Here is a 22,854-nt window from a genome sequence, read left to right as displayed (position 1 = left end):
AGACGCCTACAGGCTATCTACTGTTCAAAAGTGAATTGTTATACACAGTGCAGCAGCTGACCGTTGACCTGTGAGCTTCAGCCTCTTTGCTGGTGTGAAGTGTTTAATGTGACGCAGTCTGCAGACACAGACGACTGCTGACGGAGAAGAAGCAGAGGATTTTCTCTGTTTCTACACAGACCTGGTCCAGACAGCAGAGAGCTGCAGAGTGAAGACGTTCATTGGAAGAAGCTGAGTAAGTTCAACGTCCTCTTTGAATCCTGGATCAGGAAGTGAATATTTGGTGTTTAAATAAGGTTTCTGTCTTTGACTCAGCCTGCTGTCACTTTGTTTCAGAGAGAAAAGGAGATTTTAGATTAACTGGTGTTCCTGCTGCTCTAGCATTAAAGCACAGTATAGGTGACTGCGCTGATGCCTGTTTATAATTTCACCAAAGCTAATAAACTGTTGGCTAAATTTTCTTGTTTTTAGATGTAAACAGAGGTGAGAGGAGCAGATAATAAGGATTAAATATTATGCTGAATAACTAAATTCTGCTAGTCTGTGACGTAACTCCCAGCAGCATCGCCTCATTTCTTTGACCTTTAACATGAGTTAGCTTAGCTAGCAGAGCAGCTATCTCTGCTGTCTGTCATGTGACCGAATCAAGTGTGTGTAGTAGACTTGTTAGCATAGCTAGCAGGCTGACAGAGGCTAGCAAACTGTGTGAACACTTTGTAAGAGGTGAGCAGTAAAGAGAAGGATAAGGAGCTCCTCCAAATGCTGATAATGCACTTAACCTGAATTTTCTGCTTGTTACATTATATGTGATGTTCAGTCAAAAACAATTACTTAAATTAACATTATTATTAGTATTATTATTATTCATAACATGGCTCCCTACTGTAGTGGTTTGAACAACTGATCTGTGGTTATTGTGTCCCTGCAAATTCAACAATGCGCCTCAATGCAAAGCATCAAATAAACATTTTTATTATCAAGTCATTCGACCTACTGGTTGAATCACCGTAGCTCTGACAGTGAAGCACACTCATTTTTATTGGTAGTCACCTTGTGAGCAATGTTCCCTCTAAGCTGCGCATGTGCGCAATTCAACCTGCCAACACGGACGATGATGCAGTTCTACACTGCAATCATCGAGTCCATCCTCACCTCCTCCATCACCGTGTGGTACGCTGGAGCCACTATCAGGGACAAACAGAGACTGCAGCGTGTTGTGCGCTCTGCTGAGAAGGTGATTGGCTGCAGACTCCCATCTCTGCAGGACCTGTACACCTCCAGGACACTGCGGCGTGCAGCTCGGATCTCAGCTGACCCTTCTCACCCTGGACACAGTCTGTTTGACCTGCTCCCCTCAGGCAGGAGGCTCCGGTCCATTCGCACCAGAACCTCTCGCCATAAGAACAGTTTTTTTCCCCTCTGCTGTTGGACACATGAACAATAACCGTATGACTGTCCCCGCCACTAACACATGACCCTACGCTGTGTCACTGCATCATTCATTCCATGTTTGGCACTGATCACCACCTGCACTCATGTATATATCTTTCTACGCAGCACTCTTAATTCTTATTCTCATGTATATATCTCATGTATATCTCATGCACATATCTTTCTACGTAGCACTTTTAATTCTTATTCCTACTTTTATTTTTTTCATGTCTATTTAAGCGCAATTTATGACAGTTTGTTTGCACTGAAGCACCGCAGCAATTTCCTAATGTTGTAAACCTGCTCAACATTTGGCAATAAACCCCTTTCTGATTCTGATTCTGATTTGCGCACTGTTGGCACGGTCTCTGCGCAGAGAAAATCTGTGTTGCGCACACAAAAAGAATTCTAACCTGAATTGAAATTAAAGTAAACCAATCAAAACATGGCATTTAGTTGTTAAGAAACGGAGTGACGGCGTGTTTGAGATGTGAGAGATTTGAGGCGTTTAGAGCAAATCTTGTGTAGTTAGTGTGTAGTTAGTGTGTAGTTAGTGTGTAGTGTAGTCAATAGTGTTGTTGTGTGTGTCAGAACAATGAGGCGACTGCTGAGTGTTACAGGTGTTACAGCAGTGACACATCTGCTGCTGTCAGGCCTGCAGGTATCAGGCTGTTGTTCTCCTTCATCTCATAGAGGACAGGGATTATTTTTTGGAGCGGCACAAATAATTTGTGTGGCATCAGATTTGATGCAGAACAGCTGATTGTTCTGTAAATAGTTTGAAATGTTTATTTTAAAAAAACACCTTGGCTGCATTTTTAGGTAAACAGCTGCAAAAAACTTTGTTTGCATAACTCAGTTACTTTTTTGAAGAAGTAACTATATAATTAACTGCCCAACTGTCAGGGGTTTTGACATTTATTTTCACAAGTAAGAGAAAATAAGACACTTGCAGACCAAATCAGAGAGTTTTAAGACATGCGCATGGGTGTGTGCCTCTCAGCAAAATCACACACACAGAATGCATGTCTTGTTCCTTTATTTATAGGGTAAGAAACTGATTACATAGTACTTCCTCTTTTCAGTTACAGGAGGAGAGTTCAGGCATTATCTCAACCTGTCTGACCTTTCAGACTGGGGTAAAGAATACAGAAGTTTATCATGCTTATCTGACATCACAGATACTAAAAAAGAATACATTGCGTTTGTGTTAACAAATAGACTCAGTTACGTGAAAATATATGAACACTAGAAAATAAAACACACTTGATTATATTGTATTTGAATATAAAGCACATTTGATTATACTTGATCATATTGCATAATAAAAATCCTCTATCACCAACATTGGTCATTATTTACTGTATGTTGCAGACAGAGTTACAGACTCTCTCCCAGACCACAGACTCATAATACAAGTCAGAGCTTTATAAAAAAAAAGAAAGTTGTGTTTTCAAAATTGGAGTTCAAGTTTTTTTTTTCCTTCCAATAGTGTTAACATACTACACACGTCATGAACAAGATTTTTTTAAATTTTCATTGTAAGTGGGCTAAAGCAGTTAATTAAAAGTAGTCCATCAACTGAAAGGTTTAAAATGTTCACACGTGTTGGACTGACTGAAGCTTCCAGTCACAGTGACTCAGTGTGTGTCAGTGAATGCATCGTGTGTGCTTCAGGCTCCACCTAGTGGACTGATAGCAGAGCAGCTGATGAATTTGAAGAGTGTGGCCTTTTTGCACACAGCCTGTAAATGTCAACAACAGAAGGAGTGTGTAAAACATGTATATTGTAGTGATGCAGTGTACTGTGTATATTTATACTGGCAGTATGGAACATGATTATTTGGAAATGCCTAAAATGGAAATGATCATATACTGTGAGGTGAGGTGTGGACAGTGGTTGTGCTTTTGTAACATTGAGGCAAGGACAGTGATTAGTGTTTAGGGGACACATCATTGGTTTTTGTTAAAAAGAAACAGTTTCTCCACTGTGGCAGGTCGTAGGCGATTTTTTTTTTCTAAACTGTCTCTAACTCTCACTAACCGCAACTCTCCATCAAACGCCCACATTTTGTCTGAGGGGTTTATATCGCTGTCATAGCTCGCGGCAAAGTTCGAACCGCTTCCTGAACCAGTCACGTGGTACAGCCGGGCAGCGAGGCTTCGGACGTCATCATTTTCAGCTCCTCCCATAAATGAAGCAAGCCTGGATACGCGCTTCGCGGAAACGCCCCCTCCATTACTCGACACACGCTTCGAAGCCTCGATACAGAACGTCACATCACTAGTTAAAGCTGAGTAAACACTGACCCCAGACCAGCACCGTGATAAAGTGAGCTGCTGCGGCTGAACTTGAACAGGTAACAAAGTGATGAGCAGTCAGGCTGCAGGTTTCTACCTGTTCATGTTTCTACAGTAGAATCACTTTGAAGTGTCTTTGTGCTGTTTCATCTTTGATTTGTGTTCATAAACACTCAGAGAAACATCACGTGACCTCATCAGGATCTGTGTTGGTGTGTGGGGCTGTACCTCAGCTTTATGTTGTTACATGCTCATTTGTTCATTTTAACATCAAAGTAATGTTATGAGGAGTAATGAAGTAACGTACTCCATTACTTTTAATTAAAGTGTTCTGTGTAATATGTGTAATAATGACTGTTTTGAGTAATGACCAACACTGATCACAACAAAGAGGAAATGCCTCCAACATGCACAAACATTTGAGCCACAACATGCAGTTAATGTGCACAAATGTCTTTGATATGCTGCTCAGTGATGGTGGTGACTGTCAGAGCAGAGCTACTGAGAATCAATAAGTAATATCAATGATGGGATCAGAATCACTAAATTCTTCTCATCCCTGTCAGTATCATACATGTGCTGTATAATGTGATAAATGTAGAGGTGCTGGCTGTTCTCTCACTCTGCTGTTTAGCTGTAAAGGACGCCTCCCTGCCTTTGTCTCATTCATGACCTTTAATAGTCTCTTCTAACATGCAGAGATCTGTATGATCTGTTTCATAGAGTCTAACCAGCCTGTACAGGTAACAACAACAGTCACTGCATCACTGACACACAAACGTCATCTCTGTCAATAACAACATTCATACATGGAATAAAAACACATCAGTGGATCATTGCTGGAGCTGATGTTTGTGCTCCTGGTGCAAAGGCTCTCAGTTTCCTCCTTGAAATAACATCAGTGGTGGGTCAGCGACATGCTTTCTTTCCCTCTCAGGTTTAAATATCTGGGACTCTCCACCGTTTGGTTTTAGAGCTGAAGAAGCTTCTCAGATGAAACGTCTTCCAGAAACTTAAAGACGTCTCTTTTCTCTCCAAGCTCCTTAGATCACATGACCTGGATGACTGAACCTACAGACATATTGACCTGGTTTCATGGTCACATGACAGGTCAGAGGTCAGCGACTGTAACTCAGTTCCTCCTGTTAATGTGAACTCACTGAGTGTTTGTGGTTTACCTCTCAGACTGACTGAAGATGATGATGGAGGAAGAGGAGGACAGAGCAGAGTCTGCAGGGTCCAGCTGTCCGTCTGTGAGGAGTGACCGGTCCAAAGATTATAATCCAGACTTCAGTGGTGAACCTGGAGCAACGAGGTCAGAGAGCTGAACTCACTGAGTAACAGAAATAATTCTGCACTGACATTATAATCAGTGTTGACTCTGGTTGATTGTCTGACTGTGTTTGTGAGCTGAGAGGAAATGAAAATGAGTTTGTAACAAAAATCAGTTTTGTCCAGTTTTCCTGTAAAAAGCTGAACTCTAATCTAAGAGGATGTTACTGACAGGAAACAGCTGCATTATCTGCAGTCTGTGTGATCACAGCTGCTTCAATCATGTTTGTGTCTGCAGAGGTCAGAGGTCACAGTCTGCAGGGTCCAGCTGTCCGTCTGTGAGGAGTGACTGGTCCAAAGATTATAATCCAGGCTTCAGTGGTGACCCTGGAGCAACGAGGTCAGAGAGCTGTGATGACTCCTTTACATGTTTGTGTTTCCTGGATAAATATGACCTGAAACATCCTCAGATTGTTACAAAGATTCATTAAAAAGAAAACAATGAAAGAGAAAAGATCCAAATGTTCGACTTGGTCATTTGCTGTTTGAGGACAGTGATGCTCATATCTGTGGGGAAAGTGTGACCTGAGTGGGTTCATGTTTGTCTTTAAAGAACAGAGCTGCTCTGATTCTCTTTGTGTCTGATCTGTTAAACAGTCTGAGAGGTCACACAGAGACCCAGCAGCTAAAGCCTGGATCATACTGGCTGCTGTTACTCCATCAGGACAACACTGAACCACAGTGGTGTGGATGTAGTGGATAAATCCCACCATACTGATGCTCAGAGTTAACCACAGGGAACAAAACCAGATGTTACCTTCAGATTGTGACCTTTGGAGTGGACGATGCAGATTTCAATAGAGAATAAATGTTGTTGTTTTTCAGCTGTGAAGAAAGAATCTAATTTTCTGAACTTAAGAATTTATGATGCTGGAAACAACATGGAGACTATAACACAACATTTCCACTGTGTTCATAGAATGAATGTAAAACTGTCAGACATTCATTAAATATGCAAAATGTCTACAGAAGCATCAGAGGGTCAGACGTGAAGCACTCAGTGATTTTGATCAAATGACTCATCAGTTATTGATCTGTACTACACTGATCTACCACGTTAGTAAAGCTGGTGTTCTGGTGGTGGAGGGAGACTCGGATCATGTTCTGGTTTTGGAGCAGTGATCTGCTGATGGTTCAGTTTGATGAGCTTCTTCAAAATCATCCCTGACATCACCACTGAAAGGACGTCCATGAAAACAGACTGAAAATTACTGATATGTTCACAATCTGAGAGTTTAAAACTTGACAGACTTGATTCAGATGAAGTTATTTGAGCAGAAACTCCTGGATCTTTATCCTGTGTTGATCTAATCCTTCATGGTTCCTCCACAGAGTGGAGCAGCAGAGCTCAGAGGTTCCCAGTGGTCAGTCTGCCCAGCAGCATCAAACACAGCTGGACTCCATATTTATGGTCTGTACATGTACAACAACTACTGTTACATCTGTTCTGTTCACAGTCATCTCCATGCTGCTCTTTGTAGACCAGTGGATCGTCAGTGTGTCCAACATGGATCTGATGTTTGGCTCCATGATTTCAGTCTGATTGGCTCATTCATAAATATTCTGTTCCAGCTGCTGGAGGACAACATCATCACTTTTGTGAAGAACGAGCTGAAGAAGATCCAGAAGGTTCTGAGTCCAGATTACCCAGAATGCTTAGAGAGTCAGAGGAGCAGCAGCAGAGAGGCATTTGTGAAGATCACAGTGGACTTCCTGAGGAGAATGAAGCAGGAGGAGCTGGCTGACCGTCTGCAGAGCAGTAAGAGGATTTATCTAAAGATTTAAGCTGCTGGATAAATGAACATTTTCCAGAGATGGAAGATGGAGCAACATGTTTTAAAGATTAGTTCTTTTTGGAATTGAGTGTTTATTTTTCTTCTCATTCAGAACTTCAAGCTGCAGTTTGTCATCGTAACCTTAAATCCACCCTGAAGAAGAAGTTCCAGTGTGTGTTTGAGGGCATCGCTAAAGCAGGAAACCCAACCCTCCTGAATCAGATCTACACAGAGCTCTACATCACAGAGGGAGGGACTGCAGAGGTCAATGATGAACATGAGGTCAGACAGATTGAAACAGCATCCAGGAAACCAGACAGACCAGAAACAACCATCAGACAAGAAGACATCTTTAAAGCCTCACCTGGAAGAGATGAACCAATCAGAACAGTGCTGACAAAGGGAGTGGCTGGCATTGGGAAAACAGTCTTAACACAGAAATACAGCCTGGACTGGGCTGAAGACAAAGCCAACCAGGACATCCAGTTCATATTTCCATTCACTTTCAGAGAGCTGAATGTGCTGAAAGAGGAAAAGTTCAGCTTGGTGGGACTTGTTCATCACTTCTTTACTGAAACCAAAGAAGCAGGAATCTGCAGCTTTGAAGACTTCCAGGTTGTGTTCATCTTTGATGGTCTGGATGAGTGTCGACTTCCTCTGGACTTCCACAAAACTACAATCCTAACTGACCCTAGAAAGTCCACCTCAGTGGATGTGCTGCTGATAAACCTCATCAGGGGGAAACTGCTTCCCTCTGCTCGCCTCTGGATAACCACACGACCTGCAGCAGCCAATCAGATCCCTCCTGACTGTGTTGGCATGGTGACAGAGGTCAGAGGGTTCACTGACCCACAGAAGGAGGAGTACTTCAGGAAGAGATTCAGAGATGAGGAGCAGGCCAGCAGGATCATCTCCCACATCAAGACATCACGAAGCCTCCACATCATGTGCCACATCCCAGTCTTCTGCTGGATCACTGCTACAGTTCTGGAGGATGTGCTGGAAACCAGAGAGGGAGGACAGCTGCCCAAGACCCTGACTGAGATGTACATCCACTTCCTGGTGGTTCAGGCCAAAGTGAAGAAGGTCAAGTATGATGGAGGAGCTGAGACAGATCCACACTGGAGTCCAGAGAGCAGGAAGATGATGGAGTCTCTGGGAAAACTGGCTTTTGATCAGCTGCAGAAAGGAAACCTGATCTTCTATGAATCAGACCTGACAGAGTGTGGCATCGATATCAGAGCAGCCTCAGTGTACTCAGGAGTGTTCACACAGATCTTTAAAGAGGAGAGAGGACTGTACCAGGACAAGGTGTTCTGCTTCATCCATCTGAGTGTTCAGGAGTTTCTGGCTGCTCTTCATGTCCATCTGACCTTCATCAACTCTGGACTCAATCTGATGGAACAACAACAAACAACCTCCAAGCGGTCTAGTTTTTTTAGAAAAAAAGAGTCTCTCCACCAGAGTGCTGTGAACAAGGCCTTACAGAGTCCAAATGGACACCTGGACTTGTTCCTCCGCTTCCTCCTGGGTCTTTCACTGCAGACTAATCAGAGTCTCCTACGAGGTCTGCTGACACAGACAGGAAGCAGCTCACTGACCAATAAGAAAACAGTTCAGTACATCAAGAAGAAGCTCAGTAAGAATCTGTCTGCAGAGAAAAGCATCAATCTGTTCCACTGTCTGAATGAACTGAATGATCGTTCTCTAGTGGAGGAGATCCAACAGTCCCTGAGATCAGGAAGTCTCTCCACAGATAAACTGTCTCCTGCTCAGTGGTCAGCTCTGGTCTTCATCTTACTGTCATCAGAAGAAGATCTGGATGTGTTTGACCTGCAGAAATACTCTGCTTCAGAGGAGGCTCTTCTGAGGCTGCTGCCAGTGGTCAAAGCCTCCAACAAAGCTCTGTAAGTACATATGTGATCATAGCTTTAGCTTTTAAATGTTTATTCTAGTTAACACAGATCAGGTGGAACAACTCAAATAAAATATCAAAAATATTAAGTGGTCATCGGTACTCAGTTTGTTCAATACTGAATACAATGGAGCACAAATTGTCCACGTTTCTGAAATATTTCTGGGTGTAACTGTCACCAAAGTGCAATTTAGACCTGGCCTGTGGTTGTTATCTAAGTGATAATCATCAATTCTACTAAAACAAATACAAAATAAAGAAATTTGACACATTCTGTTGATATCAAAAGCACACTGAACAATTCAGTGTTGTTTTACTGCTGTTCTCTCTTCACTTCTTCTCCTCTGATTCTCTCCACATGTTGCTCTGCATCAGTGCTCAGTTTCCTGACAAAACAAGATGAAATATTGCTAAATATAATAGTATCTCATTACACTTCAACAGAAGTGTTTTATTTTTGTAATTGTTTATCTGTTATTTTTCAGACTGAGTCACTGTGACCTGTCAGAGAGAAGCTGTGAAGCTCTGGCCTCAGGTCTCAGCTCTCAGACCTCTAATCTGAGACAGCTGGACCTGAGTAACATCAACCTGAAGGATTCAGGCGTGAAGCTTCTGTCTGAAGGACTGAAGAGTCCACACTGTACACTGGAAACTCTCAGGTGAGATCAAGCATTTTTCTTTCATCAACTGACAGAATTAGCAGATTAATAATAAGGCAGTCCTCTAATAAGAGGAGAAGTGGAGGTGTTTTGAAGGGCAACATACTCTTATGTTAACAAGACAGGAAGTAGTTCCTGGGAACTGCTTCCTTTGTTATTGTCTAAGTAGAAACATGATGGTGAAACAGTGATGAGTTTGCAGAGGTGAATCCACACAACACAACAATGCTGTTGCGTGCTGAAAGCAGACTTCTCACAGATTCTGAGGCTGCAGGTTTCATCACTGTCCAACCAAAATTCACTGAACCAGCAGTAAATGAACGTCCAAAACTACGCTTCATGTTTAAAAAACAGATGATCAGGGGGATTTGTGTTTACATCTTTTTTGTGTAATCTGTTCACCTGCTGTTTTAGCTGTTTGGTGGTTGTTGAGATGGTTTTGTGAACTTTTAGCTGAGATTCTGACGTTTCTGTAGATACCACACATGTCTAATTACTTTGTACAGCATGAATGGCCATAACGAGGTTTTTAACAGTAAGAAAAGTTGTAAAACTTCAGAAAATATAGTTAAAAGTCCAAAACCTTCTACGTCTGGTGGCTTGTGGTAAGGAGCAGATCAAACGAGTAAAGAATTACGTTATAATTATAAATGGCTTCAACAGCACATTCAGGTCTGTGAGACTCATTCAGACACTGAGCCGTGGCTCTGTGCTACATGCACATATTTCTGCATCTCTGCCATTCAGACACACTTTATATATAGTTTATTTTATGTAGTATTCAATACTGAACTGTACATTTAGTCTTTTTAAAGGCAGCAAGTTTTATTCAGTGTTTTCATAAAAGCCTTATTTCTATCCATTTACTGCTATTAGGAAGAACACGTGAGGTTTAAGACCTGGACCAGTTTGAAACCTTTTGTCCTCCACAGTGGAAAATGGGTGGAAATAAAAATGGGTCTCACTTTAGCCAGCTCCTAATTTTATCAGTTCTACTCTCAGCGTCTCCTGTATATCTCCTGTATAAATGTTGCACTCAGCTTTGTGGTCTCCAATATCACTGAAATGCAGCCAGATGCTGCTCATTTTGCCTTTTCACTCTTTCCTGACACGCTTGCATTTCAGTACAGCTCCCATTTCTCTGTGTACTGGTCTCTACCACTACCCTTGCTGTCTATGGGACATGTCCTCTTTCACATAATGGTATGATCCCAGTCTGTCTCTTAAAGTGTTTGGCCACATGGTTTGCTCATCAGAATAAAACCTCAGCCGTGCTCACATTGATTATCAGCAAGCCTGAAAATTCATCAATATTTGACATATGAAATTATCTCAAGGGCTGGATTTGGCCCACGGGCCATATGTTTGACACCCCTGGTTTACACAGTTTGGTATTCAATGTACAAGTGAGCTAGCTCTCAGCTAACTAGCAGACAAGCTAACTGCTGGGACTGCGTCTTTCTAACAAGAGCGTCAGACACTCAGACTGGTTTCCTTTGTGGATGATGATGTGTTCTCACACTGATCCTTCATGCTGATGCTGCCATCCACCCACTGCTCCTGGATTCTCATCATCATCTCCATCAGCCCTCACAATACTCCACCTTCATCAGCTTCATGTTCAGCAGCCTGGATGGACAGTAATTCTTTCCATGGGTTATGGTGGGACATTGAGAGCTGAAGTCAAACAGCAGTGAGAATGAAAGACTGATTCATTTCTATTTAGTCTTGTGCTGTGCAGCTTTGTTCAGAGCATTAAGGCCCAGCAAAGATTACTGAGGTCATAGAGTCCTGATGAAACCTGTGTGCTTATAGAAACTGAGACCAGATGAACCAGAATAGAAGGACATTAAAATGAAGTGTCAGCTACACAAAGGCAAAGCTATTCAGTTGTTGCTGTGAGTTATTTAAATGGAGGATGGAGTCAGACTTTAAGCTGCTGGACTCAGTCACTATATCCTGTTGTCCTCATAGAACCTGGACACACAGACTCACCTGTGACACAGTGACACACAGTGTGGGCTACACACACATTAGAAAGTGGATCAGTCACACTTGTGCAATCATTTGTTGTGCTGGGAAACCATGAACACTTTGAATCACATTAATGGCTTTGTTACAGCAACATTCAATCATGAGTTCAAAAGTAGTGCATTGTGTACTTATTTTAATAGTACTGCAGTATGAGAAGTGCAACATTCAGTGTGCAGAAACAGATCAGGTGCTTTCTAACAGCAGTGTTCCCTTTAACACAGCAGCAGTTCAAATATTTCTGTCAGTCTGAGCTGAAACATGAATCTAATCAAATATCAAATCAAAGTTCTTTGCCTCTGCCAGGACGTTAACATTTGATCTAGTTTTTTACAAAGTTCCCTCAGCGTCCAGAGCCACCAACATACCTTTGATCAACAGCAAGTGAACATTTATAAATGTGTGTTTGCAGAACAGGAAGCAGCAGAACTATTGTTCTGTTATCAGGCAGCAGCACAAACGCTCATCAGCTCATTTACTGTGCAGGACTTTGAGTGTGTGAAGTGTGTGTTTGTGCTGGATTTCCTTTGGAGAATCTCAGTCAGAAACCAGACAAAGAAAAACTCTTTCAACAGTCCAGGTTGAGTTGACAACATGAACTGCATTTATCTTCCTCTGACTGACATGTTCTTCCTCCTCTGCACCGAGCCAGCTGCTAAGACTCACAAGCTCATTGACATTTTCTGATGATAAAGAAACTCTCTTCTTCTGCACAATATGAGCAGCAACAGAGAAGAAGCTTTCACAGGTACAGATGTTGCAGCTGTGGCCAAGTACATGTGCTGCATGTTGGAGCAGCACTCTAATGGACAGGCCTCTGTACTGATGGTGGGCTCTGCTCTGTGTCCACCACACTGTTCTCAGCTGAGTCTTCCTCCTGTTCACACTCTGATGAAGCACCAACAGGGCCAACTTCTTCTCTGGTGGCTCGGATGTTGTTGCTTCCACAGGTTTCCCTCCAACAACCCTCTGTTCCTGCAGTAAGTTCAGTAAGATCTGGGTAAACACTTGAGCTCCTTGAATCTGGCTCCAGCAGCAGTTTTCACATATACAATGTTGGCATTTTGCTTGCGTGTCTCCAGGTCTGTTCTGAATGTAGACTTGAATTTGACCACGTAGGCGGGGTCATCACCTGAGCTCTCCATCACCTGAGAGAGATGACAAAACACAGAATCACAGAGCATGAAACCAACGTTTCTCCTCCCAGAAGTTCAGTCACAGACCTGCAACAGAAACAAGAAGATTCAAATGACGCAGAGCTTTCATTTACTTATATCCACAAACATGTCCTCTACATATTCATGCTGTATTTACACACACATACAGAGGCTGTTTGTCTCTCACACACAGACAGGACACTGAGAAATACATCATGTTTAATAGCAGCTCATGTGTTACATCTGTAACAGCTGGTTCATGTTGTAACGCCGTGGCTTTCGTAGTCTCTCCTTTTTCTACAGCTCATGTGTTCTTCTTGTGATGCTGCGTCTTGAGGCTCATACATGCCGTCATTTGTTGATCCTAAGAACGTTCCTCAGACCGACTTCTTCAACAACAGATAACTTTAGTTGTATCAACACTGCCTCCTGGAACAGTTTAAAATGAACATGTCAAAGATCTGTACCTGTCTCCATGTTTCTGTCCCCGCCCCTTTCTTTCTGTCCTGGGTCATGTGAGCGCTGCAGTAGTATTAGGCCCACCCTCAATGCTCCCATTGGCTGAGACGCATAATGACGCCCATTTCAAGCCAGCACTGATCAACATCCCTCCTGTGACCCATGGCTTTTATATTCAGAGCCAGTGAGCACTTTCACAATAATCATGATTTTAAAAACTGTGATTAAAATAATTGCTGACGTTAATCAGTTAATGAGTTAACGAGATAATAACAGGTTAAGTTGCCCTAATAATTAGACTTTGGTGACAAACTGATGTGATCTCCATGTTTCCTTTGTTGGACTGTGGGCGAGTGTCAGAACTGAATGTACTGAGTAACATGTAGAGTTTAAACATGTGTCAGTTCCAGTTTTAGAGCTCTAAAGTGCAGCTATCATGTTAGGAATATGTTAGGAATAGACAGGAACACTGAGCACACTGAGGTCAAATCTTTATTTTACCACTCGCTGCATTCTTGATGTTCATGAATTCAGCAGCTTCATGATTGTCTGCAGCATTAATCTCATATTTCCATTAAAGTGTTGAATTTGACTGTTTGATGTTCTTTATGATCTCTGGCACCAGTTCATCTGTAGGCTGAGCTCAGTCCATCCATTTAGTGAAATGATGTTTAAAGGTCTCCTTGTTCTGTGAGCGTGCACAGATCCTGAAGCAGAAAGCCTGGGTTACAGAGAAATGATCATCACTGTGATGATGCTCATCATCTCTGACTGGGATTTGAGGTTTTGTCAAAGCAGCAAAGAAAGCCTGGCTATGTTGGACTGGGTGTGGAAGCAGCTCCCAGTTTGAGTTCAGGAGACAGACACCCTCTCTACTTTGAAGATCAGCTTCAAACTTTCCTTTTTGATAAAACTTATAGTTCGAGCTGGATCAGGTGACCCTGAACCATCCCTTAGTTATGCTGCTATAGGCTCAGGCTGTTGGTGGACTTCCCAGGATGCTCTGCTTTCTTCTCCCCTCTTTTCACTCCTGATGCTTTTATATGTCACTACTGCATGTCCTTAACTTTTGTCTCTCTGTTTAGTTCTTGTCTCTCTGAGCTCATCTCTTCTCTTTCCCCTCACCCTGCAACCAGTCATGGTAGATGCTCCTCCTGGAGCCTGTTTTCACTGGGAGGATCTTTGTGTCAAAGGGAGTTCTTCTTCCCACCATCACCAAGTGCTGCTCACAGTCGATTGTCTGATGTTTGGGGCTTTCTCTCTAATATTGGAGGCTGTTACCTTACACTGTTAAACAGCTTCAGATGACTGTTGTTGTCTGTTGGGTATTGTCACTTATAAATAAAGTTACATTGAATGGATGTAAATGGATAGATGTTATTGTGACAAAGAGAAAACAACTGTTGACAGATAGATTGTTGTTTTGTGTGTCTGCAGTCTGTCAGGCTGTCTGATCACAGAGGAAGGCTGTACTTCTCTGGCCTCAGCTCTGAGCTCCAACCCCTCCCATCTGAGAGAGCTGGACCTGAGCTACAATCATCCAGGTCCCTCAGGAATGAAGCTGCTGTCGGCTGGACTGAAGGATCCAGGCTGGAGACTGGACACTCTCAGGTATGGAGAGAAAATCTGATAGAGGAGGAAGAGCTGGAAACATTTCCTGTGTCTTTCACTCACTTCCTGTTTGTTTCCTGCAGATGACACATGAACAATCACACATGCAGGAATATTTTCAGGGACAGACACACTAGTCTAGCTGGATAGTTCATGGATATTTATGTAGGGGTCTCCAAGGAGTCTGTTTGCAGGAACATTTAGGTCACAGGTGTACCTGATATAGATGCCAGTGTACCTAATAAAGTGTCAGCTAACATTTGGAAATGGAAGCTTAAATAATGACAAACTGTACATTCACAGCTGAATTCACAATAAATTTGTTCTCAAGTGCACATTTTTCTGTTATTGTTCTCAAACAACAGAATGAGAATGAAATATTGATTCTAACAGGGCCCATAAACAGCATTAGCTTAGCAGCATTAGCTTATCAGAGTTTCTATCATGGTCACAGAAATCTTTAGCAGAGAAAAGTGGCCTACTTAGCAATAACTGCTCAAGTTGTATAAAGAAAGGGAAAACAGTATTAGCATTAGCTGCTAATGGCAGCTTACTTAGCATAAACTCTTCACATCTTTATAATGCAAGGGAAAGGAGTCACTCATGGAAGCCTATTTAGCATTAACGTCTCACATCATTATAAAACAAGAGAAAAGGGTATTAGCATAAGCTACTAATGCTTATTCACCTCAAATTAGCTTTAGCTGCTAATGGTAGCCTACTTAGCATTAACTCCTCACTAATATAATGCTAATTCATATCAAATTAGCATTAGCTGCTCATATTGTTATAAGGAAAGAGAAAACAATATTAGCATTAGCTACTAATAGTTATTCAGCCCTAATTAGAATAAGCCTCTAAAAGCAGCCTACTTAGCATTAACTCCTCACATCGTTGTTACCCAACGGGAAAGAGTATTAGTATTAGCTACTATCATTTTTAATAAGTAAGAGAAAACAGTGTTAGCATTATTGAATAATGCTAATTCACACTAAATTAGAATTACCTATTTACAAGAGCGTACTTAGAATTAGCTGCTCACATTGTTAAAAAGTAAGGGAAAACAGTATTAGTATTAGCACATAATGCTAATTCACGTCAAAGTAGCATTAGTTAATAATGGCAGCCTACTTAGCATTAACTGCTCACTAATATAATGCTAATTCACATCAAATTAGCATTAGCTGCTCACATTGTTAAAAGGGAAAACAATAATAGCATTAGCTGCTAATAATTATTCACCTAATTAGAGTTAGCCCCTAATGGCAGCCTAGTTAGCATTAACTCCTGACATCGTTATAATGCAGGGGAAAAGGGTTACCATTATCGGATAATGCTAATTTACATCAAATTAACAATAGTTAATAATGGTAGACTTCGTATCACTAGCTGCTGTCATTCTTACAAAGCAAAGGAAAACAATATGAGCATTAGCTGCTAATGCTTTTTCATCTAAAATTAGCATTAGCAGCTAATGGCAGCCTACTTAGCATTAACTCCTCACTAATATAATGCTAATTCACGTCAAATTAGCATTAGCTGCTAGCATCAGCCTACCTAGCACTAGCTGTTCACATTGTTAAAAGGGAAGAGAAAACGATATTAGCATTAGCTACTAATAATTATTCACCCCTAATTAGAATTAGCCGCTAATGGCAGTATACTTAGCATTAACTCCTCACATTGTTATAATGTAAGGGAAAAGAATTAGCATTATCTAATAATGTTGACCTTGGCCCACTGGAAAAGTTCAGAACTAAAGATTTAGGAGTGTTTCTCGATAGCTCTTTCTCATTTGAGAAACAAATAAATTCTGTTATTAAAACCAGCTGTAAGGTTTATATTGTTGATTGTCATTTATACTTAGAAATATTTACTCATATATGCTTAGAGTTGTATAATTGATTGCATAATGATAGAGGTTTGATCCTTAGTAGTGTGTAAAGACTCTGTGTGCCTTCCAGAGTGCTCTGGCATGCACACACCACTTGGGGCCATGAGAGAGGTCGTACCCTCTCTTACTGATTTATGGTGTAGGACAGGGGTCTCAAACTCAATTTAGCTGGGGGCCGCTGCAGGCAGAGTCTGGGTGAGGCTGGGCCGCATTAGGTTTTCTACAAGAAAGGCATGGTTAAAAAATTCCAATCTTCTCAAATCTCTTTATTTTTATTTTTTAACACAAAATATGAAAAATAAATAAACAAATTAAGAATTAATAAGAAAATAAATCAATCTGTAATACATAAATAAAATAATAATAAGATGTTTTTAGTCAGTGAACTTGTGTGTATCTTTCAGGCTTCTATATCTGCTGTATTTAGATTGAAATGTCTGTATTAACAGTTCTATAACCTTCTTCTGAACATGAATGGAACACTGTAGAAAATGAACTGTTCTTCTGAACATGGCTTCTCTTGCCTACTCCTTGCTGCTAGAGACTAGAGATGGCACGATACCACTTTTTTATGTCCGATACCGATATCATAAATTTGGATATCTGCCGATACCGATATGAATCCGATATAGTGTTTTTTAATCAACAAAACTGTTTTTTAAAATATCTTGCTGCATTTTGAAAGTCTGCAAGTTCATACTCAAGTTTAAAACAACAACTACACTAAAGCTATTCTGTTATACCTGTATACAAAAAAAACATTTCATAGTTCAGCAATACTGATCAATCTAATAAACTTAGACCTACACCATCCTCCCTATTCTGGTATTTTAAAGAGTACTTAGCGTAAATATTAAGCAACCTAACTAATAGGGTTCCAACTCCCAGCAACAACAAAAATAAATAAATAAAAAATAGGGAACCACCCCTCACGCTCCACCTTATGATGCTCAATCGACGTAATCAACCTTAATTTGATGCATTGTGAAAAAAAATGCACAGAAATCAATTATTTTTCAAGAAATATTAAATAGATTCAACATCTTTCTTCAACAAAATTGCAGACTGCACAGATGGTACCTTCCCAAAGTAAAAAGTACTATAGCTTACTAGGGTATATATATTAGACTTAATAGTTACTATATACAGTAATTGACTTCTATTCATTTTACATCAAATTAAAACTTTGGGTGTAAGATTCAGATAATTATTTATTAAAAGCTCGACATTTTAAATGAGAATAAGAAAGAAAAGTCTGTCTTTGTGCCCCCTTTTCCCAGTTAATGCCCTATCGGCCCCCCTGGCTAAACTTTGCTAGAGTTTAGCCGCCCCTGCACAGTTACCAGCCGTCAGCTACGTAGAAAAAGATCCTGGTGTAGAAAGTAATATTAAATAAATTGTAACAACAGCTTATCAAGATTAAACGTGCTGCTGTTGTTCAGCCGCTGGTTTCCTCTTTCTGGTGCAAAGTGGGCCAAAAACAAACAAGAGAGACGGACTCGCGACAGAAAAGCCGATCAGCTGATCATTGATCAGTTTCATGATTGAAGTAGCAGCAAGAAGAGGCAGTCGCTTGTTAAGCTTAACGCAGGAATGCTTTACAAACATTCAGAGATGGACTTACACACTTGCTTTACTTCTCTCGGGATAACTTTGTCGGAGATGAAATGCCGGGTTGCTAGCGAAGCTCCACATGCTATCCAGACCACCGACAGGTCCCGCATGCCACAGCCGCTCTATCACGTGATGCACACTGCTCCGACGTGCTAACGTTCTGAGGTGAGTTACGGCGTGTTGCAAGTTTTGTGAGGTGCTTTCGTGATATTTAATGGATCGGATTACATTTTTTATTTTTCTCCGATATCTGATCCAGTAATTTAGGTCAGTATCGGACCGATACCGATACGTAATATCGGATCGGTCCATCTCTACTACTTTTAATACAGGGGCTCAAAAACAACAACATCTTTATTATATATCAGGACAGAAAGTCATTTCATCTCAAAGGGAAACAGCTTTATTTGGAATAACCAGCACTATCAACTGGTTTGGGATCTCCACCAGTTTCATGTCTTTGCAGCTTCTCCAACAAAGTTCCTGTAAAATCAGCATGTTTGTCTTTATTGGTTTGATAGTGATTGATTATTCAGTCCCAATCTGCTGTCATCTAAAGAACAAAATGATGTTTCTATGAGTCACAAAGCTCCAGATGTTGTCGGCTTCACAAAGAAAACAAAGAACTTAAACACAAAGTGTTTGGAGCCAAAATGTTCCCAAGCTGCTCTTTTTGAAATGGCAGAGGTACAGTGGTGTCTAACAGCACACTGTGGAAGGCAAACATGTTATTGTTGGATGAAACTTCATGAATCCTTTGTAGATTTGAGCTGTTGGAGCCTTTCTTTTCTCTTCAGGTGTACAGATGCTGAGGAGGCAGGTGAAGCAGGTGGAGCTGTTGTGATGCTGGCAGAGGGTGTGTCTTAGTAACTCTGTGAGGCAGAACTGGATCCAACATTGTGGATGTGTTGATGTTGGAGCCATTAAGAGTCTCTGGCCACACTGTAGGATTTCCCTTTGATCCACTGTGGGGGCATTTTGGAGTCTGTCAGTGAAACTCTTCATGTTTGTGTTTGACTCCAGTTTATAGAAACAGAGAAATGTGTCATGCTTTTGTTCGGCCTCCACACATTTGTTCATTGGTTGGACTTTTTGGAAGGAGACACATTGAAAACCATGTTGTAACGGTGGACCCAAGAAATACCAGCCGGAGCGACTTTGACAGTGCAGAACTTTTTATTGAACTCGGGGTTGTACGTGGACACATATACTCCGCGCTCTCTTTCTCTGCTGTCACCTCCGTCTCCGTCTGTCACTGCCAACATATAAAGAGACACAATCACTGTCAGATCCCAGCACACCTGTTCACCCCGCCCCTGCGCCGCCCCGGGAGCTCACTGCGTCACGCCTCCTCTGCAGCTGGCCAAGGACCACACCCACGCCACACATGTTAATAAGATCTTGTTGTTTCCTGTGGATCCGACACAGAGAGTGGACTTCAGACAGAAAGCGTGGAAGAGATTTTAGAGGCCGTGTGTGGCAACAGGAAGTTTCTGTGTGTTTGCTGATCTTACATGTGGAAAACAACACGTGATGTTTGTGAAGTTCTACAATGATCATTGTTCTCACAGCATTTTGAGTGGGAACAGTTCAAACTGGGAGTAGTGGGAGTTATTTACTGATTGAAACAAGCTGAATGTTTCTGTGACGATGAAGATCAGCAGCTCAGCTGATCAATGAACTGACATCTATCAGTCGTTTCATGAGATGAAGTCATCAGCAGACATTTGTTCTGACTGTGTGATGAATGTCAGAACGTCAGGGCTCTGCTTTAGTCACTGCTTGATGATCATTGGCTCATTGTTGAATCCAGGGGCCCAGTCTGACCTCTGACCTTTGCTGCAGGTCTTCTGTGTTATCTCCACTTTCATGTCTGATCTTCTGCTGTATCGTCCAAAATAAACATCTGGATCATTTCCAACACTTCAGCAGATCTTTAGTTTGGGCAGTGCAGCACAGAATAACACATATTGTACTATACTGCCCACTTCCTGATCTTATTGGATCTGTGTGTGAGGTTGGTGAAGGAAACACATGTTTACTGAGTGAGTCGCTGCCATTAGGAACTAGTTTTTATATCACAGCCTGGAAATCACACAGGACCATTTCTGCAAGTGAAAAGTCGTCATTGGAGGAAAATGATTGTGTAGTTTGTGCGACTGAAGAATTGTCCCAACTACATGTGCTGCTGACCTTTGACCTTTCTTTAGGTGCACAGAGGAGTCTGTGGAAACATCCAGAACTGAGGCAGTGCTACAGATGCTTCAAATAAAGTGGTGTATTATCCATGTTTTCTATGGATCACATCCAGTATCCTGATCTAACGAGCCCCCTTTTTGTGGATTTTAGAGCCTCTGACTTTTGCTGCGTCTCATTTCAAGCACAAGAGCAAGAAGTGGATGAAGAAATGGGGCGAGTGGGGTCAGTGTGGTGCATGTCAGCTGTGCTCACACATGCTTTCACAAAGAACATGTGTGTTCATCGGCAGCATTAAGGTGCACTTTAGTCTTCATAATAATAAAGTATTCTGACTTTATTCTTCTGAATCCTCACAGTTATGTTGCAGCTCTGCTCTGCTTTAAGAAAATGTTCTACCAGGATGTTACTTTCCTAAACGTGTTCTCCAAATGTTCCCAAAGACTTTGTTCTAAGTAGTTCTACATGATGAAACATCCACACTAAGTTTAAGAAGGACACACAAACACCATCTGTCCTTTCATCATGTGTACAAATGTGTTCAGATGTCAAATGTACCGTGAATGGATGCAAATGTGGATCGTTCCAATAAAATGAGACAGTTTTGTAAGTGGATCCCAGTTTGAAGTTCATTAAAACCTATAAGAACATGTTATTCAAACCAATTTTATCCAACAGGAAGAAGGATCAGGGGAACAGGAAACATTCAAACATGTTTACTGTAAGAACTGCACAAAGGAAGGAAACACAATCCTACACACGAGCACTTTAAAATGGACATTTAGCTTTTCAAACATCAGGGAGCTGCAATAACAACACTGTGCCCATTCTGATCAGACTGAAAGATTTATAGAGATTTATCCATGTGCTGGAAAAGGATTTGATATCAACATAGATGCAGATTAGCAGGAGCATTTTCTTCATATTGATTTAGAGTTCAGTACCAGGAATATGTAGAATTAACATCTGTGCGCATGACGAGTGATGAAAATTCAAAGTCAGGCTTTCAAAGGATGTCAGAATTGGTGTCTCTATCTGTGACTGTCCCAGAGGAACCTACCTGAGGGATTATTACAGATCTGTCTATATAGAAAGACTTGCATTGATTCGCAGTGTACAATTCTTTCTAATCTAATAACATCTTCCTCCAAATCCTGTTTCTGCTGTTTAATGACATATGTCTGAATACAGACAGTGGGAAAATGTCAGTTTTAGTTTTACTGGATCTCAGTGCAGCATTTGATACAGTTGACCACAACATATTACTCAAACGACTGGAGAACTGGACAGGTCTTTCAGGAACTGTACTAAACTGGTTCAAAACATACTTAGAAAACAGGAAATACTTTGTATCAATAGGTAACTTCACATCTGAGCAGACAAGTATCACATGTGGAGTTCCCCAAGGTTCCATCTTGGGACCCCTTCTGTTTAACATTTACATGCTCCCACTGGCACAGATTATAAAGAACAACAAAATAAACTGTCGTAGCTATGCAGATGACACACAAATATATATCACAATGTCACCAGGAGACCAAGGCCCCGTACAATTTTCTCCAGCTAAACAAAAACAAAACTGAGGTAATAGTCTTTGGCGCCAAAGAAAAACGATTACAGGTCACCAGAGAACTTCAATCTATACATCTAAAAACCACAAACCAGGCGAGAAATTTGGGTGTAGTGATGGATGCAGACCTAAACTTAGAAAAACACATTAAGACAATAACAAAGTCAGCTTACTATCACCTCAAGAATATTTCAAGGATAAAAGATCTGATGTCTCAACAGGACCTGGAAAAACTAGTCCATGCATTCATCTTTAGTAGGCTTGATTACTGTAACAGCATCTTTACAGGTCTACCTAAAAAATCAGTCAGACAACTACAGCTCATTCAGAACTCTGCTGCTCGAGTCCTCACTAAGACCAAAAAAGTGGACCACATCAGTCCAGCTCTGAGGTCTTTACACTGGCTGCCTGTCCGTCAGAGGATAGACTTTAAAGTTCTGATGCTGGTCTATAAAGCTCTGAATGGTTTAGGACCAAAATACATCAGTGACCTCCTGACCCAGTATGAACCTTCCAGATCCCTCAGGTCATCTGAATCCGGTCTTTTATCAGTTCCCAGAGTCAGAACCAGACACAGAGAAGCTGCATTTAGCTTTTATGCTCCTTATATCTGGAACAAACTCCCAGAAAGCCTCAGATCAGCTGAAACACTCAGTTTATTTAAATCCAGGTTGAAGACTCACCTGTTCTCAGCTGCATTTGAATAAAGCACCAAATCCACACTTTTAAGCTTAAATTTCAAAACTTACATTTAACTACTGATTTTATCTACTGTTCTGATCTGTTTTGATTTTATATACTGTTTTGTTTGTTTGTTTGTTAATTAGTTAGTTTGTTTGCTTGTTTTAATCAATTTTAAATCATGCTTTTTATTTGTTTTTGTTTCTAATGTCTCTGTAAAGCACTTTG

The 22,854-nt window shown here is 41.2% G+C and overlaps 1 protein-coding gene across 2 annotated transcripts; it reads left to right on the top strand.

Moving 5' to 3' along the window:
- LOC113017358 (NLR family CARD domain-containing protein 3-like) lies at positions 1-20,985 on the top strand. 2 transcript variants are annotated; one of them, XM_026160511.1, is made up of 9 exons: positions 1-235; positions 4,772-5,047; positions 5,303-5,404; positions 6,397-6,475; positions 6,637-6,823; positions 6,952-8,746; positions 9,240-9,413; positions 14,498-14,671; positions 20,390-20,985. In XM_026160511.1, exons 2-9 carry the CDS (start codon positions 4,929-4,931, stop codon positions 20,496-20,498), a joined length of 2,739 nt encoding a protein of 912 aa, XP_026016296.1. In that variant the 5' UTR covers positions 1-235; positions 4,772-4,928; the 3' UTR covers positions 20,499-20,985. The 2 variants fall into 2 exon arrangements, with proteins under 2 accessions (XP_026016296.1, XP_026016297.1); XM_026160512.1 differs by lacking the exon at positions 20,390-20,985 and adding an exon at positions 14,755-15,006.
- The last annotated feature ends 1,869 nt before the right edge of the window (positions 20,986-22,854 follow it).

This window comes from Astatotilapia calliptera, unplaced genomic scaffold (genome assembly GCF_900246225.1).
Source record: "Astatotilapia calliptera unplaced genomic scaffold, fAstCal1.2 U_scaffold_11, whole genome shotgun sequence".
NCBI lineage: Eukaryota > Metazoa > Chordata > Actinopteri > Cichliformes > Cichlidae > Astatotilapia > Astatotilapia calliptera.
This window is presented reverse-complemented; position numbering and strand designations above follow the sequence as displayed.

Coding starts and splice junctions, on each gene's coding strand:
- LOC113017358 (XM_026160511.1), top strand. CDS start 4,929: ATGATGATGGAGGAAGAGGAGGACAGAGCAGAGTCTGCAGGGTCCAGC. Junction 5,048..5,302: donor GGTGAACCTGGAGCAACGAG/GTCAGAGAGCTG, acceptor TTGTGTCTGCAG/AGGTCAGAGGTCACAGTCTG. Junction 6,824..6,951: donor GGCTGACCGTCTGCAGAGCA/GTAAGAGGATTT, acceptor CTTCTCATTCAG/AACTTCAAGCTGCAGTTTGT.